Source organism: Megascapheus bottae, chromosome 17 (genome assembly GCF_031878675.1).
Source record: "Megascapheus bottae isolate mThoBot1 chromosome 17, mThoBot2.hap1, whole genome shotgun sequence".
NCBI lineage: Eukaryota > Metazoa > Chordata > Mammalia > Rodentia > Geomyidae > Megascapheus > Megascapheus bottae.
Window position 1 is genome coordinate 35,077,688 of NC_143525.1, and position 16,286 is coordinate 35,093,973.

Sequence of the window (16,286 nt, forward strand, 5' to 3'; positions counted from 1 at the left end):
TGTAAAGGGTTCAAGGGTACAAAAATGCCCATCCAATTGGCTAGATGCCAACTGGCATTTCTAAATACGAAGAATGCTACCAGTCTGTCAGTTAGTCCACTGTGAGTCAAGAAATAAGCATCATCATTAATTAAGACCATTTAAGGCCAAACACATTACAAACATCTAAAACAAAGTGAATAAAAACTGACTAGAGCCACCTTCGAAGACTGGAGACATGCAGAGGAGGTGAATCTCTTTACACTTCCACTGAATTCATTAGGTTAGTTCCTCAATGCCTGCCCCTCCCCCTCAAAAACATAAATCACACAGAAGACTGGGTGATCACAGGCCATAGGAACTGTAGTTTCTAGGAGGATATAGATTGGAGCAGATTCACACAGTCTCTTGTATAGGATCTGGAGCCTGAACTGGCATATGAGCTCCTTCAAATAGCCAGAGAAGGAGATACAGAGATAGTCCCAGGGTCTATGGAATGGATAGGGGCACCATCCAGGCAAGTCACCTCTCTGTCGAGGCCAATTCATCTCCTCTGTATCATGATGTACTCTAAAGGTATGTTAGTCCTTCTACATGATTACAAATATCATATTGATTCATACTAACGATGACATACCTGATGAACAAGAGATGTAAGTACGATGGGTACCTTAAAATGACATAGTTACTCCAGCTGATAGGAGATTCAGGTGACACTGAGTTGTCACACCGGTGCTGTGTTCAAAAGTCCAGCCTTTCAAACACCCAGCTATCCTCCTCTACTACATACCTTGCCAGCAAAAGACCAAAACCAGAGTCCCTAATAGGATATGCTTCTTGAGGAGATCATGCCATTGCTTCTTTCTGACTAGGATTCACATTCAACTGGACAAGACTCTGCTTTTTGTCTCTGCAACATCCTAGCACCATTATGCTGAGGCTCCAGAAAATTTGAATGATCACCATAGATTCCTCAATAACTGTACCTGGGATCAAGGGGAAAAAACGCAGCACTGGACATGGTACCATAAGCACAGAACTGTTGGACCTGTCGCATTGCTAAAACTTCATATTTCTCTAACCCAAACCTGGCGAACCGAGAATGTGATGCTGGCACCACAGAAACTGAGGCTGAGGAGATGACACCCTTCGAGGCCAGATCTCTGTCCTCTATATAATGTTTAGTGTAATTAATAGAAGGGTTACATTACATTCGCCAGATGCAAGGTGCATTACTTCACATACATTGATACCCTTCCTCATGTCTTGATCCCCATTTCCCTCCCCTCCCACCCCCACCCCTCATCTTGTTTTCCCCCCTTTCCTATCCAATTTCAAATAACCAAATATGCATATATCCAATATATCAGATAACAAAGTGAAATACTGTAACAATATGAGAATGTAGAAGTCTTTTGCTGAAGAGATGAGAATACTCAAGGTGACACTGTTAGGGTTTTGTGGGAAAGAAAGTTAGGTTTGCAACCTTAGTTCTCCAGGCTTCTCTTGCTATGGATAAGCAGGCAAGTAAGGGAATACTCCAAGATGGCTGACCTCATTGCCATGAGGAAATAAGATCACCGCTGCCCAGGGAGGCAGATACCTAGCGTTGTAGCATCCACAGGCCATGTTCTGGTATTTTTAGTTTCACTTGTACCTGAGAATATGCTTGTCCTATCACTACCTAAGCCAGCAGGATGATAGTAACCTTGAGTTCAGAACTCTCAGGAAAAGCCCCAGCTAACTCTACTAGACAATTGTCCTAGATGATCAGAAGACCTACCCAGTAATGGTTCGTATCTCTCTACCTTATGATTGTCCTAGGTCAGGGACCTGAATCAGAGAAACAGATCGGCCTTCCTGGGAAGCCAGGGTAGACAGGATATCTACTAAATATATAGTGTTTACTGTAAAGATCCCTGTCACCAAACTACTCTGAGTACCACGGGCTGATAGGTTCACTTACTCTATTCTCTAGTTACCTGTTGTCAGGCATAGGTTCCTGTACTTACATCTTCCCTATATACTTTATTTTCCCCTCCTGTGCCAGGAAGCTCACAGGTGCTCATAACTGAGTATCAGTGATGATACTCAGCAAAGGTCTAGCCTCTCCCTCCCCCTCCCCCAGCCCCCTTCCCTCTAGGTGAGAAACACTTTGGGTCTCATTCACTTTCTAGAGCTCACCTTTGGTGACATGAAGTAGAAGCTTGGAAACTCCATTTCTTCTCATCTGTTTCTAGTACCCATGTTCTCTTTGCTTTGTTAGCACAGAGAACTTCCTTGTAAGTGGCCTTTTTGAGAATCCCTTGCAGCCAGATATGGGTGGTTCACACCTGTAATTCTAGCCATTCAGGAGGCTGAGATCTGAGGATCATGGCTCAAAGCCAGCCTGGGAAGAACAGTCTGTGAGACTCTTATTAACCACCAGAAAACCAGAAGTGGAGCTATGGCTCAAAGTGGTAGAGAGCTAGCCTTGAGGGAAAGAGCTCAGGGACAGCACCCAGGATCCTAGTTCCAGTTCCACAATCAATTAAAAAAATAATAAAAGAAACCCTTGCTCCAGGGGGACTTTTCACAAATCCAACTTATTCCACACAACTTAGTAGGCTAACCTTTTATTCTGAGTTTTCTGTTACACATACAAGGTTTGTATCTCCTTCCACACAGCCTCTTATAGGTCAGAGCACTAACTCCTTTCCAGAGCCTTCTTCACCAACAGCATTGTGGCATACTTTGTGTACACACTGTACCCATGAAGTTGACAATAATGATCACTGATTTCAAGCTTTAGATATATTCCTATGAAAGCACACATACACACATAAACAAAGAGACTGAACACAATGAGTCTGGAAATAAATGTTCAAAAATCAGACATAGAGTAAGATGATCTGAAATCTTAGAAGCCAGTGGATGGAAAACCCACAGGTTGCCCACATACCACCCCAATCATTCACATTGTATTAGAAAATGTGTGACAGGGCAGTGACACTAAGATTATGAGAGTGATGAGTTAGCCTGAGTGCCCTCTACAGAGACCCAGACATAGGTCTGAGAGAAAGTACTTGGGAAATGAGGCCAAGAAGATCTGGAGGGAAGCTGGGATATGAACCAAGGTAGGGAGGGGACTGCTGCAGAGTGACACAGTCCCTCTGTGAGGGCAGATGGACTCTGATCCCTCCGAGGACCTTTTGGTCAATGGAATGACACGGGTCTATGGAAGGAGAAGTGAGCTAGAGCAGGAGATTCCCCAGCTACCTTTCATTGACTCTGTGGCTAAGGGTGTTGAATCCTTTTGCCTATTACTTGGCCTTCAAGTGACAAGATTCCTCAGCAAGAGAGGAGCAGCTGCCGAGCCTGCGGAGCTGTCTTCATGTGGGGAGTGTTGAAGGACCAATGCCCTACCCACCAAATCCCTTGATTTAATCTTCCTATCATTTGAAGATGGGAGGAAAGCACTAACAGGTATGAAAAATAATCCCAGAAAGGAAAAATACAACAACGAGGAGACATTATGCCTTTGTAATTAGAGGCCTGTAAGAGTCAGGTTTATTTATGACAAAGGAGTGACAGCATTTGAGAAAACATGACAGAGAACAAATATTCCCATGAGTGGAACATTCCGCTCACGGTGGTCTCCATCCACAAGGTTGACTAGCGAAGACCATGAGGGAGCTGGGTTGAATGCTCAGCAGCAAGACCCACTACAGCAGCTGGGGCGGCAGCAGCTAGAAATGCAGCAGCTGGGGCGGCAGCAGGGCTGGCAGCACACAGACTGGCAGCAGGGCCTGCAGCAGCTAGACACACAGCAGCTGGGGCGGTAGCAGCTAGAAATGCAGCAGCTGGGGCGGCAGCAGGGCTGGCAGCACACAGACTGGCAGCAAGGCTTGCAACAGCTGGATACACAGCAGCTGGGGCGGCAGCCGCTAGAAATGCAGCAGCTGGGGCGGCAGCAGGGCTGGCAGCACACAGACTGGCAGCAGGGCCTGCAGCAGCTAGACACGCAGCAGCTGGGGCGGCAGCAGGGCTGGCAGCACACAGACTGGGAGCAAGGTTTGCAACAGCTGGACACACAGCAGCTGGGGCGGCAGCAGCTGGGCTGACAACAAGGCCTACAGCAGCTGGAGATACAGCAGCTGGGGCGGCAGCAGGGCTGGCAGCACACCGACTGGCAGCAGGGCCTGGAGCAGCTAGAGACACAGCAGCTGGGGCGGCAGCAGGTGGTCCTGCAGCAGGTGGTCTGCAGGCAGCTGGGCTGGCAGCAGCCCTGCTCAGAGCAGGATGAGCCACAGCAGGAGTTGACCATGGTGTCAGAGGATGGAGGTTCTGAGTTGGTGTCTAAGGAGATGTAGTTGGAAAGTTTGGAGGTCTGTCTGCCCCCGGTTCCCTTTTATACCCTGCTAAGTGTCTGCCGTTTGCATTCTTTCCTTGTTATTGTTTGTGTTAATAAATAGGTGATTATCAAATTACCAAGTCTCTTTTCCTGATTAAATTTTGAAGTTAAATGGAAAATATTTCCTTTTCCCGATGTTTTAGAATTTGTCACCTCGTATGGAATCATCTTTCATGTCAATTTCTGGCTTTTGTGCCTGAAAGAGAGCTGTCACGTGGCATTCTGTGTCTGCTTTGGCCCTGTGCATGGGATATCCTCACTTAATCATCATCCGGGGAAGCTTATAATTGTTTGTGGTAACCCAGGTGGAAAGCTGTGTTTGTGTCTGCTGGCTCATCCCTAATGGGTCAGGTAGGCAGGGGCATTTGAAGGAGAAAGACGAGGAGACTGGAAAGCTATCAGGAAATGTGCCTTCCTCCACTGTGAATCACCATTCATTTTCTAGACTTGTTGTGGAATGTCTGCTAACACAGAGCTACTTCCTGGTTGAGAAGAAAAGTCTGTAATACTCATGTCCTTGGTTTGTTCACCAGAAACAAACCCGTAAAACTCATGTGGTGGAGAAGGTTTGCAGCCTCTCCTATCCCCTAAAATTCAAGAACCTCAATTCTATACCAGTGACTTCCTGTCCTCCGGTCTCTGGAATCCTGTCTTTCTGGCTTTTTTAGGATATACTGATTCATGCCCTTTTCCCAAGGATTTTCTTTTCTTTGCCAGCTTAAGTTGGATGATCCAGCGTGTTAGCCTCTTATTTTAATTTGTCTCCCGGCCTTCCTGTTCTCTATCGGGTTCCTGAATACACTAAATTCTCGTATTCTATCGTTCAAGATGGTCATTGCAACTTGCTCTCTGCTTAATACCATTTTTGTATAAAGAAAGAGAGATGGGAATCAGATATCTAGATGAAAAGAAATCATCTCAAATATATTTGAAGAAGGGACATGATCAATGATTATAGGATGCGCATAGCTCTATTCAAGTTTCTATGTGATTAGTATTTCTAACTTCGGCTCCTTCAGTTGGTCTCCTGTGGCTCAAGATATAGGCAGAGACACATTGTAAGAATATGATGATATTGGGCCAGGAGCTTGGCCTAGTGGTAGAGTGCTTGCCTATCATGTACGAAGACCCGGGTTTGATTCCTCAGTACTGCATATATAGAAAAAAGCCAGAAGTAGTGCTGAGGCTCAAGTGGTAGAGCTCCAGCCTTGAGAAAGTCCAAGGACAGTGCTCAGGCCTTGATCTCAAGCCCAGGACTGGCAAAAAAAAGAGAATATGATGACATCATTAAATGTCTTAAGACCATTTAAAAACCAAGCCCATCGCAATATTTCAATCTATTTCCTTGCTCAGCAAGTGATTGGTTTATATGCTATTCATTGCCTTGGGCTTGCTAATTTAGTGAACATGAACGATTTAAACAATTTTATGTCCTAAATGGAAAGATTTATCACTGGAATTTGCTATGTAAGACGGTCATAGAAAACATAAAAAATAGAAGACTCCTGGGTTGTTAAGAAAGGCTTCTCTATAAGCTTTTGAGGATTAAGAAATCTCTTTCTGGGGCTGGAGGTATGGCTCAGGTGGTAGAGTGCCAGTCAATGAGTGAAAGCTGCAATTACAGATGCATGCCATCTGTAGCCCGCAGCTATAATTCCTAGTGTGATAATAGTCATTGTATTGTTTTCCTTAACTTGTGCATATCTTAAATTTGATACATATCTATAAACAACACAGTTGGATCCTGCAATAAGTATGTAAATTTTTGTTCCTTTACTTTGATTTTTATTAGGCAATGCAATAATCATACTTTACAATCTGTCAGTTGTCTAGGTAATAAGATTGTTTATGATCCTTGCTATTTTATTATCCCTTTTTTAATTTTTTATTGTAATTAATAGAAGGGTTACGTTATATTTACCAGTTAGACGGTGCATCACTTCACACACATTGATACCCCTTCTCATGTTTTTGTCCCCATTTCCCTCTTCCCACCCCCTTCCCTCATCTTGTTTTCCCCCTTCCCTTTCTTATTTCAAATAAACAAATAATCATATACAATATACCAGATAACAAGGTAAGATACTGTAACAATATGAGAACAATCAAGGGACAACAAAAGAGATGTGAAATAACATAGTACATTAAGAACAACAATCACACATTATATGGCTCTTGTTTCCATATCCTGGAGGTCCTCTCATTTAGCCTCATCTGATATGGCCTTATGAATCTAGGTTTTGAGCTATTGTAATCCTCTCCTAGGAGAGTCCAAGGTTTGTACTAATTATTACAAATGAGGGAAACCATTGAGCCTATGTTTCTTTGGGTCTGGCTTACTTCAAATGTGTGAATTTCATTTAAAAAAAGAATCTTTATATATTTTGGGTCTTTAAGCTTTTGCTATGTGTTGTGTACTAGCTGGAACAGGCAGCTTCTAGAGACCTCCAGTTATTTCCATTGTGGTATTCATGATCTGCATAATTTCTTATCCTCGGTCAACTTCCTTCCACCCATTAGAATGTGGCAGCCTTTGGTGACAAATAGCAAAAGATTATGACATCCCTACTGCTAGTCAACTCTATCTTTCTGGCCCCCTCCCCTCTTTCACTGGCTCTGGTGAATCCAGCTGTTGTGTAAGAGACACCCAGGAGGATAGAGTATGATCTCTTCTGCCCAACCCATGCGCATCTGGTCAGTCAAATTCACCCAAGAAGGTTGCGTAGGTCAGCCGGCCAGGTGTCTCTTGGTCTAGTTGACTTGCCTGGTCATGCCTTTTGCAAAAGTTGTTTTCATGCTAAGAGTTCTGAACCCTAATGATCTCCCATCCCAAAGCTATGGGGAATGTACAGTGCAAGTGGACATTATCAGGCATAGTGATTCTGCAGCTCAGAGTTCACCTCCTCTACTACCCAGGCAACTGGGCCTCCTTTAAAGGTGCCATTCCCTCTGGATGTGTTTGGCCTCTCCATAGCTGCTTCTCTTCCCTGGGAGGTCACAGATACAGAAAACTGGTTCATGTAAAGGCCACCTTTACCTCTAGGAGAGGAAGAGTTATTGCTCTTAACTCTAGAGCATCTTAAGGCACTCAAATGGAATTTACTGAAACTTTACTTTGGCTTATCCACTTTTACTGTTCTAAGTTGCTTTCTTTGCAGTTCATTCCCCAATATTTTTTATTACCCTTTTCTGCAGGAAAAAAAAAGATCTTCTCTTGTCCCTGTGTAAAGTTCTACTTCAACTGAACCCAGCTCAGTACACACACCTTAGGGTGGCAACCTAGTAAACCTCAATACTTCCCCTTAAAGATGCTCAGGTAGTAGTCCCTTAACTACAGCCTCCAATTCCATGAGAATTGATCCCTCATCCTAACTTCTAATTACTTGGGAGGCTGAGATCTAAGAATCATAGTTCAAAGCTAGCCCAGGCAAGAAAGACCATGAGACTCTTATCTCTAGTAAACTATTTGGAAAAGGGCAGAAGTAGAGCTCTGATTTAGTAGTAGAACACTAGTATTGAGCAAAAAGAAACTGAGGAACAGCATGTAGGCCCCAAGTTCAAGCCTCAAGACTGGCACGCACACTGCATGCAACATGCGCGCGCGCGCGCGCACACACACACACACACACACACACACACACACACAAATGTGCTGAAGGGTAGTGACAGAGACTAAGAAAATAGCCACTTTAGTCCGTGCTCCTCTAAGGCTTATGAAGGCATGTGAGTGTAAGAATAGTTTCTTTGGTGAATAATCTCAGAATGCACTGCAGGAATGATTATGAGTAGGGAGGAAACCCAGACAGAACGACAGTGAACAGAACACCTGACAGCCACAGGAGGGTGTTTCCAGTCAGTGAGAAGTGAGTTACAGATGACTTTCACGCTCCCTTGTTCATGGTTGATCTCTGTACCTAGACACTTCACTGCCCAAAGCTAGATCTTCAACTACAAAAAGCATTCAGACCCAGCCAGCACTAAGACCTTTGGCTCTCCGAAACCCTCTTCATCTTTAGAATGAGGATACCTAGGAAACAGAGATGGCACACACAAAATTGCCTGCCCTGGTCCTCTCCCTCTTTAGAGATGGACTAGTCAAAGAGTTGTCAGATAAGGATATTCAAGAAGAAAAAAAAAACAAGGAGACACGATGCCTTTTCATTTGTATGTATGTAAAAGTAGGGTTTATTTAAGAGGCAGGAATTAACAACATTTCAGAAAACAAAAGTCCCAAAAGGGTTAATGGGCAGATTTCAGAGAAAATTCAAATTTGTGTTGGTCCTAGAGAGACACAGTAACCTGAGCAGGAGCGGGGAAGTACATGGACAGACCCTCATGATTCGTAGGAGCTGAACTCTGTGATTTGGCTCACAGATGGTCTCCATCGAGAATATTGGCTGCTGAAGACCAGGAGGGTGATGCTCAGATTATTTAGCAGCAAGAATGACTGCAGCAGCTGGGGCGGCAGCAGGGCTGGCAGCAGCTGGAGATGCAGCAGCTGGGGCGGCAGCAGGGCTGGCAGCAGCTGGAGATGCAGCAGCTGGGGCGGCAGCAGGGCTGGCAGCAGCTGGCGATGCAGCAGCTGGGGCGGCAACAGCTAGAAATGCAACAGCTGGGGCGGCAGCAGCTAGAGGTGCAGCACTGAGGTCTGCAGCAGCTGGGGCGGCAGCAAGGCTGACAGCACACAGACTGGCAGCAGGGCCTGCAGCAGCTGGACACACAGCAGCTGGGGCGGCAGCAGGTGGTCCTGCAGCAGGTGGTCTGCAGGCAGCTAGGCTGGCAGCAGCCCTGCTCAGAGCAAGATGAGCCACAGCAGGAGTTGACCATGGTGTCAGAGGATGGAGGATCTGAGTAGGTTTTCTAAAGGGTGGTTTGGAAAGTGTGGAATAGTCTGTGCCCCCATCCAATGCTCTTTTATACCCTGCTAAGGGTCTGCTCTCATGCCTGCAGCATTCTTTCCTTATGATTGTTTGTGTTATATAACATCTAAGTGGCTATTAAATTAGACATGATTGTTTTCCTGGTTGAATTTTTACACTGGATGCAAAGCACGATTTCCTTTTCCTGATGTGTTAGGATTCATCTATCAGCTCCTCCTGAATCATCTCGCATATGTCTTTCTTGCTCTTGTATCTTCAAAGAGAGCTGTCCCATGATATCTTATCTCCTGGCATTCTATGTTTCAGTCTCGGTTTGTCTAACAAATTATGTCTGCCCTTGAGTAATAAGATTCTCATGGGTCTGTGTTTTTTGTTTGTTTGTTTTTCTGGAGATCCAGAAAGACAATTCTGTCAGAGAGCCCATTTTTAGGGGTTCTAAGTCCCATGGTAAAGAAGTTTCTGTATGTAAAACACAGACCACTGACATGAGAGCAGGAAGGCCATGGAAACAAGCACAGCTCCCCCCCCCCCCACTTCCCAGCCCACCACCACGTAATGCATGAAACATTGTTAGAATTTATCATGGCAAATACAGAACTATCGGGAAGAATGTCCTGAAAGTTTGATATTTCTCTTTCCTTGGACATAAACTTCCAAAACTCTTTAGGGCCTCTGGCAAAAGTTAGCTGCCAAGTTCAGTTACACTGTGATATACAGTTCTTTGATCTCTTTTGCTCTGTTGGGCTAATTTTTCTCCTTTCTTTGACTTCCTCTAGTTCCACCAGGCCATAGTAATTGAACTTACCTTAGCTTACATTGTGTTACGTTGCTTGCCTGGGATCTTTATATTCCTTATTCTTTTATTATTTGAATTGTCCATCAGAATTCACTCTAGTTCTTTATTTTCCTCCAATTGAGAGATAGAAAATTGATACCTTGCACAGAGACTAGCTAGGCTAGTGTTTTCTAGCTTTCTAGAACAAAGAAATGGCTTTAAATATGCAGTCAAGCCATCCCTCCTTCAATTTACTAACTCTCAGTCCTTAAGTCAGATCATACAGAGGAAGCAATAATACCAAGTCCCAGCTTTTCTACTGGAGGAACTTGATGCATGTTTCCCTAGCTGCTATGCAGGATCAGGCTTCTAGCTGGCATCTAAGAATTGGCAGGAGAGGTAATTAGTAAGACTTTCATCCCCTGCCCACCTCAATAAACCCAAGTCTCCATGTCTCCTTGAAAGAAGTTTGACCACCCATCAAGCACTCTTAATTTTTATAGCTCCCATCAAAGGGATTGCCTCTTAAATTCAAGAGTCCCCATGGACAACAAAGATCAAAGAAGCACTTTTCAACAGGCTTACTGTGTACTGTCAATGACTATTCTCTCTAGCTCAATGAAGAGCTAGCAAGAAAAAAAAACAACAACCATCAATTCTCTCTTACAGTCCTTCACTGTATATTCAATATTCTAAATCCCCAGGTGTTCCAGATGCATCTGATATTTGTATTAACTTTTATTGTAGAACTGATGGATAATAATTAGAAAAACTCTGAGATGCTAAAGAACAACAAATGAAGGGTACTTTCCACAGCTCCTCCCTCCATACCCAAGAACTGAACCTGGTCAAAGTTAACAAGCCAATATTTTAAAATTTACTAAGATTAAATTATGTTAATGGATATTGTATTTTAAAATAGGTTTTATTTTGCTAGCAACAGCATGGATCATTGGAGGAGCAAAGGTAAAAGCAGCAAGGAATGAATGATTGCCCCAACGCGTAACATTCCCCAGGAGTATTTACTGCCCTTAGAGATGAATCATTCTCAGAGAGAAAGTGAGCTACTGATTCCACAGTCTGCAATATTCCATATCCATATCATGGTGGGTGAGATGGAGGGGGAGGGAAGAGGGAGGACAGGTTGGGTACTGAAATATCCCCAGTGACTCACACCTGGGCTCACATCAGAAGACATGTGTTTACAAATGAGCTTTATATTCACCTGTGTTGCTCTTAGAACGTCTTTGCAGAGAATTGTAAAGCTGGAGTCCTGTAGAACTACAGACTGATTTACTCATAGCCAGTAAATGGTGCATAAGAGGCCCCATTTCAATTTCAGAAACCACAGAAACTCCATTCAACTTGTACTTTAAGACTTTGGTGACATTATCTGTTCCAGTAATCTCTTCCAACACTCCCAGCTCAAGCCGCTGCTCCCTTTAAGTCGCCATGTCTTGCTTTCTGGCACCGTGCTCCTTTTATTTTATATTATTGGAAGTGTTTCATCTTAGATATGTTTCAGATACAATTAACAAACAAAATTGCATGCATTTAAGGTATGTTGATAGACGTCTCCATTGTGAAATATCCAATCAAGCTAATTAACAAACCTTTTACTTCACACGATGACCCTTTTACAGAGAGAATATTGAAGATGTACTGTTTTGATCAAGTGTGATTATACAATTCAGTACTGGTAACTGCCATCTCGTTGTTGTACATTAGATTTTCAGAACCTGTTCATCTTGCATAACCAAACTCTTCTATGAACGTTTTCTCATTTCTCTTACTACTATTCTTGCCAACACTCACATCTATGCTCTGTTTGCTTCAGGGAGTTTGAATTTGTTGGACTAACTATAAGTGAGATCACATACTTTTTACTGAACCGTGTCTGGCTTATTTATTTAATGTATTGTACTAAATGTCAGGATTTCCTTCTCAAGGCTGAAGAATATTCCCTGTAATTTAGCTAAGTAGCTCCTCACGTGAGGAGCAGAGCTTGAACCCGAGGATCTAATTGCTGTATTCCATGACCTCTCCATTCATGTCTGAACATATTATGTCTGTGCACCTTTATTTCCTTTTTGTTCCCATTGCTCGGACTCTCAATGTTCAGCTCTTAAATCTGTTGCTACGACTTTGCAATGGAAAGGGAATCCTTGAAAAGTCCCAGGAAGGCCCCTGCGCCCAGCACAGTGCAGAGAAAACACAGGAAGCTAGCTGGATGACTTCTCCAGGGCATGTTGAGAGATTGAGTCCAAGTGGCATAGTTAGATATGCCTGTAAACCCTGTTTTGGGGAACTTTAATGGAGCATGACCGAATAGATGTCACTCATCACTCAAGTGTCAAGCACTTGAGCTCACCCAGTATTTCCAACTTAAGCTGTAGCACTTTGTATCCATTACACTTGCTGACTCTCCTACTGCATCTATGGCTTTGATCTGACATCTCTGAGCCTGTTCTACTCAGAGGATTTACCACAGCAAGCCCCTGTGAATTAATGAATGAATGATTTAAGTCCCTATGAATTAGTTTTTACATCTATCTTCTCCTTGAAATGATTACAACGTTTTCATGGCATCTTTTATCCAATATTTCCCCCATAAGAACATGAATATTTAGAGCTGGCCAATGTAGCTCAGTACTAGAGCATTTTATTTAGTGTTTTCAAGCCTCTGATCTTAATACCACCAAAAAATTAGTATAAGAGTCACTAAGAGAAACATTATAAGGATATGAACATTTAACAGTCATTCAATCCTCTGATTTTGTCTTGGTTTATGTATTGTAGCTAGGTATATTTGCCTGAGTTATGTGAACCAATTCATGTATATTGCTCTTCCATCTATACATTCCTCTTTTTCATGAAAAAAGAGGAATATTTCAAACATATTCTACCTGACATGTCTCCCTGTTAAATCTAAGATTGTATAATGAATTATCCCAAAGTTCAATGGACACACCAGGTGATTAGTCATCTTATCCATTGAATTAGAAGGCTATTGTCAGTTAATATTTCTTCTTCCCTCACTTCTGTCATCCTCTCTCTCCCTGCTTTCCTTCCTTTCTTCCTACTTTCCTTTCTTCTGGAGTTTGAACTCAGTGTCCATGCTTATTAGGCAAGGACTCTGCGACTTTAGCTACACTTCCAGCCCCTTTTGCTTTGCTTTAAGGTTTTGTTTTGGGGTTTTGTTTTCAGATAAGATTCCATATCTTTTCCTGGGCTGGCCTCAGACCATGAGTCTCCTTTCTTCACTTCTCCAAATAGTTAGGATTACAGATGTGTACCACCATATCTGGCTTTATTTTTTTTTTTGAGATAAATCTTACTAACATTTTGCCTGGACTGGCCTCAAACAGTGACTCCTATTTCTGATTCTGAAGTAGCTAAGGACTCTAGGTATGCATCACCACACCCAGCCCTTTCTTTGTTTTTATAATTGGCATATAAAACTTGTATGTATTTATAGAGCATCACATGATGTTTTGATGCATGCACGTCTGACATGATGTTCAAATCAAGATAAGCATATTTATCTCCTCAAATAGTTATGATTTATTGATGGTGAAAACATTAGACACCATTTCTTCTAGCTTTCTGTAAAATATGTAGACTACATTAGATTCTATATATTTCAAAGAAATAGACACCTTACTATGCAATGGAACACCAGAACTGTCTCATCTAAGTATAATTTTATTATTAGCTAACCTTGCTCCATCTTTCTCCCCTTACTCTCTGCAGCCTCTGGGAACCACTTTTCTATTTTTAACTTCTATGAGAGTAACTTTTTAAGATTCCACATGTGAGTGACATCATGTAGAATTTTTTTTCCTCTTTACCTGGCTGGTTTTATTTAACATAATTAATTTTAATTCCACGTTACAAATGACAGGATCTCATTCATTTTTGTGGAGGACTTGCATTCGATTATGCATTACAGCATTTTATTTATCCACCCATCAGTTGGTGGACATTTAGGTTGATTCCATTTCTTGGTTGATGTGAATTGGGCCATGATAAGCATAAGAATGTACTGGTAAAAAATCAATATTCTAGAAAAATCAATATTCTAACAAGAACCAGCTTTTATCCTGGCTACAGAAACTTTTCTTCATCTTGAAAGAAAGAGCATGAGAAAAGAAAGTGACAATCAGCCTCAAAAGAAGAAGAATAAAATACAAGAATTCTTGGTGCTAAAGTAATATTTATTGAAATTGTTGAAAAATAGTTAACACATCATTGCAAAGACAAAGACAAAGAGAACAATTAGACTCGAGGGCTTAGTGTATCTATGGTGTGGTTGCATGCACTCATGGGACTGATGAGTAGTGCTGATTGTTCAGACATGTCCTTCGGCAAAGTTCTTACTAGCCTAGCAGGATAAGAAAGCTGGTGACCATTCAATGCAGGGAAAAGTTGCTATAGATGGCACCTTCACACTGCTGTAAGGACAGCTGTCTCACAGGTTGGTCATCAGATTGGAGGTTCAATAGGAAGAACCATAGCAGCCAGGGCGACAGCACGTTGTACGGCAGCAGGTGGTCTGACAGCAGCTGGGATGGCAGCAGCTAGAACCACCACAACTGGGGCGGCAACAGGTGGTCTGGCAGCAGATGGGGCGGCAACAGGTGGTCTGGCAGCAGGTGGTCTGGCTGCAGACTGGGCGGCAGCAACTAGAACCACCACAACTGGGACGGCTACAGCTGGACACGCAGCAGCTGGGGCGGCAACAGGTGGTCTGGCAGCAGGTGGTCTGGCTACAAGCAGGGCGGCAGCAGGTGGTCTGGCAGCAGACTGGGCGGCAGCAACTAGAACCACCACAACTGGGACGGCTACAGCTGGACACGCAGCAGCTGGGGCGGCAACAGGTGGTCTGGCAGCAGGTGGTCTGGCTACAAGCAGGGCGGCAGCAGGTGGTCTGGCAGCAGACTGGGCGGCAGCAACTAGAACCACCACAACTGGGACGGCTACAGCTGGACACGCAGCAGCTGGGGCGGCAACAGGTGGTCTGGCAGCAGGTGGGGCGACAGCAACTAGAAGCACCACAGCTGGGCTGGCAGCAGGTCTCCTGGCAGAGGTCTTGGCCACAGCCTTGCTCGGAACAGGTGGAGCCACAACAGGAGTTGACCATGGTGTTTGGGGATAGAAGTTCTGGATAGGTTTCCAAGAGAGTGAGTTTCTCAGATGTGGGAGACTCCAACACTGTGTCCACTTTTATACTCAGCTGGTCTTGTTCTGTGAAGGGCTGTTTCCTTGTTATTGTTTATATATTAGAGAAGCAATTACCAAATGAGTTAGCTGTGGGAGATTCTCTATAAAAGTCAGGGTGTATGCATTTTTGCCTTAAGTTTATCAAATTGGGTTTTTTCTTCTGAGTCACCTCGGTCTACTTCCTTCTGTTTACCATCTAAGGACAAGGACTCCTAACGTTGCACCTCTGATTGGTTACCATGTGAAATATCACATGAACATCCACCTTCTATGTGTTAGCATGATGGCTTTGCATCCTCTGCGACCCCATTCCTTATGTTCTAGGCTCTTTTGAAGCCAACAGCAAATCATGTGAAAGTACAGAACAAAATTCGGAAATGTTTTCTTGAAATATTTGAAGAAATATTTGAATATTTCTGTCTTATGACTTTCATAAGACAGAAAAGTTAATAGCAATAAAAACAATATTTAAAAATGTGTAATAGAAAGAAATTGGGCCCAGCACTGATGGCTCACGCCTACTACTACTCAGAAAGCTGAGATCTGAGGATCATGGTTCAAAGCCATCCAATGAAAGAAAGTCTATAAGACTCTTATCTCTAATTGACCAGCAAGAAGGTGGAAGTGGGGTTTGGTGGCAGTTGGGTTTGGAATCAGAATCTATTGCTCTCTAAACAGGCACGTGAGTACTATTCACACCTGCAGCCCATTGGCACAGGAAGATTGCATGGTGAATTATCTTCAGGATGGGAACTGAAACATGCATATCCCAGAGAACTTCCTGCTTGACCCTTGGATCAAATACAATTGAAGAGAAGTTCTGGTTTGATCTCAAGAATCTGGAGCACAGGTTAAGTAGGCACTCTGGTTTTGGAGAAATCTAATGTTTTTACCTTTTCTTTAATACAGGCTTTGATTCTTATATTCAAGTTGTTTCCTTTGTTCATGTGAAAGAACACCTCCATATTTTATTTAAATGAATAAGCTTAAACAAATGAATTTATTTAAATAATTTATAATATAGTTAAATAAAAAT

General features: G+C 43.1%; 1 protein-coding gene across 7 annotated transcripts; it reads right to left on the reverse strand.

Moving 5' to 3' along the window:
* Positions 1-3,667: 3,667 nt before the first annotated feature.
* LOC150051754 (uncharacterized) lies at positions 3,668-15,170 on the reverse strand. 7 transcript variants are annotated; one of them, XM_090350818.1, is made up of 2 exons: positions 15,019-15,170; positions 3,668-4,205 (listed from the first exon to the last, which is right to left on the reverse strand). In XM_090350818.1, exons 1-2 carry the CDS (start codon positions 15,168-15,170, stop codon positions 3,668-3,670), a joined length of 690 nt encoding a protein of 229 aa, XP_090206944.1. The 7 variants fall into 7 exon arrangements, with proteins under 7 accessions (XP_090206944.1, XP_090206945.1, XP_090206943.1 ...); XM_090350819.1 differs by lacking the exon at positions 15,019-15,170 and adding an exon at positions 9,015-9,199 and having other exon boundaries at positions 3,668-4,160; XM_090350817.1 differs by lacking the exon at positions 15,019-15,170 and adding an exon at positions 8,877-9,199 and having other exon boundaries at positions 3,668-4,202.
* Between the last annotated feature and the right edge of the window lie 1,116 nt (positions 15,171-16,286).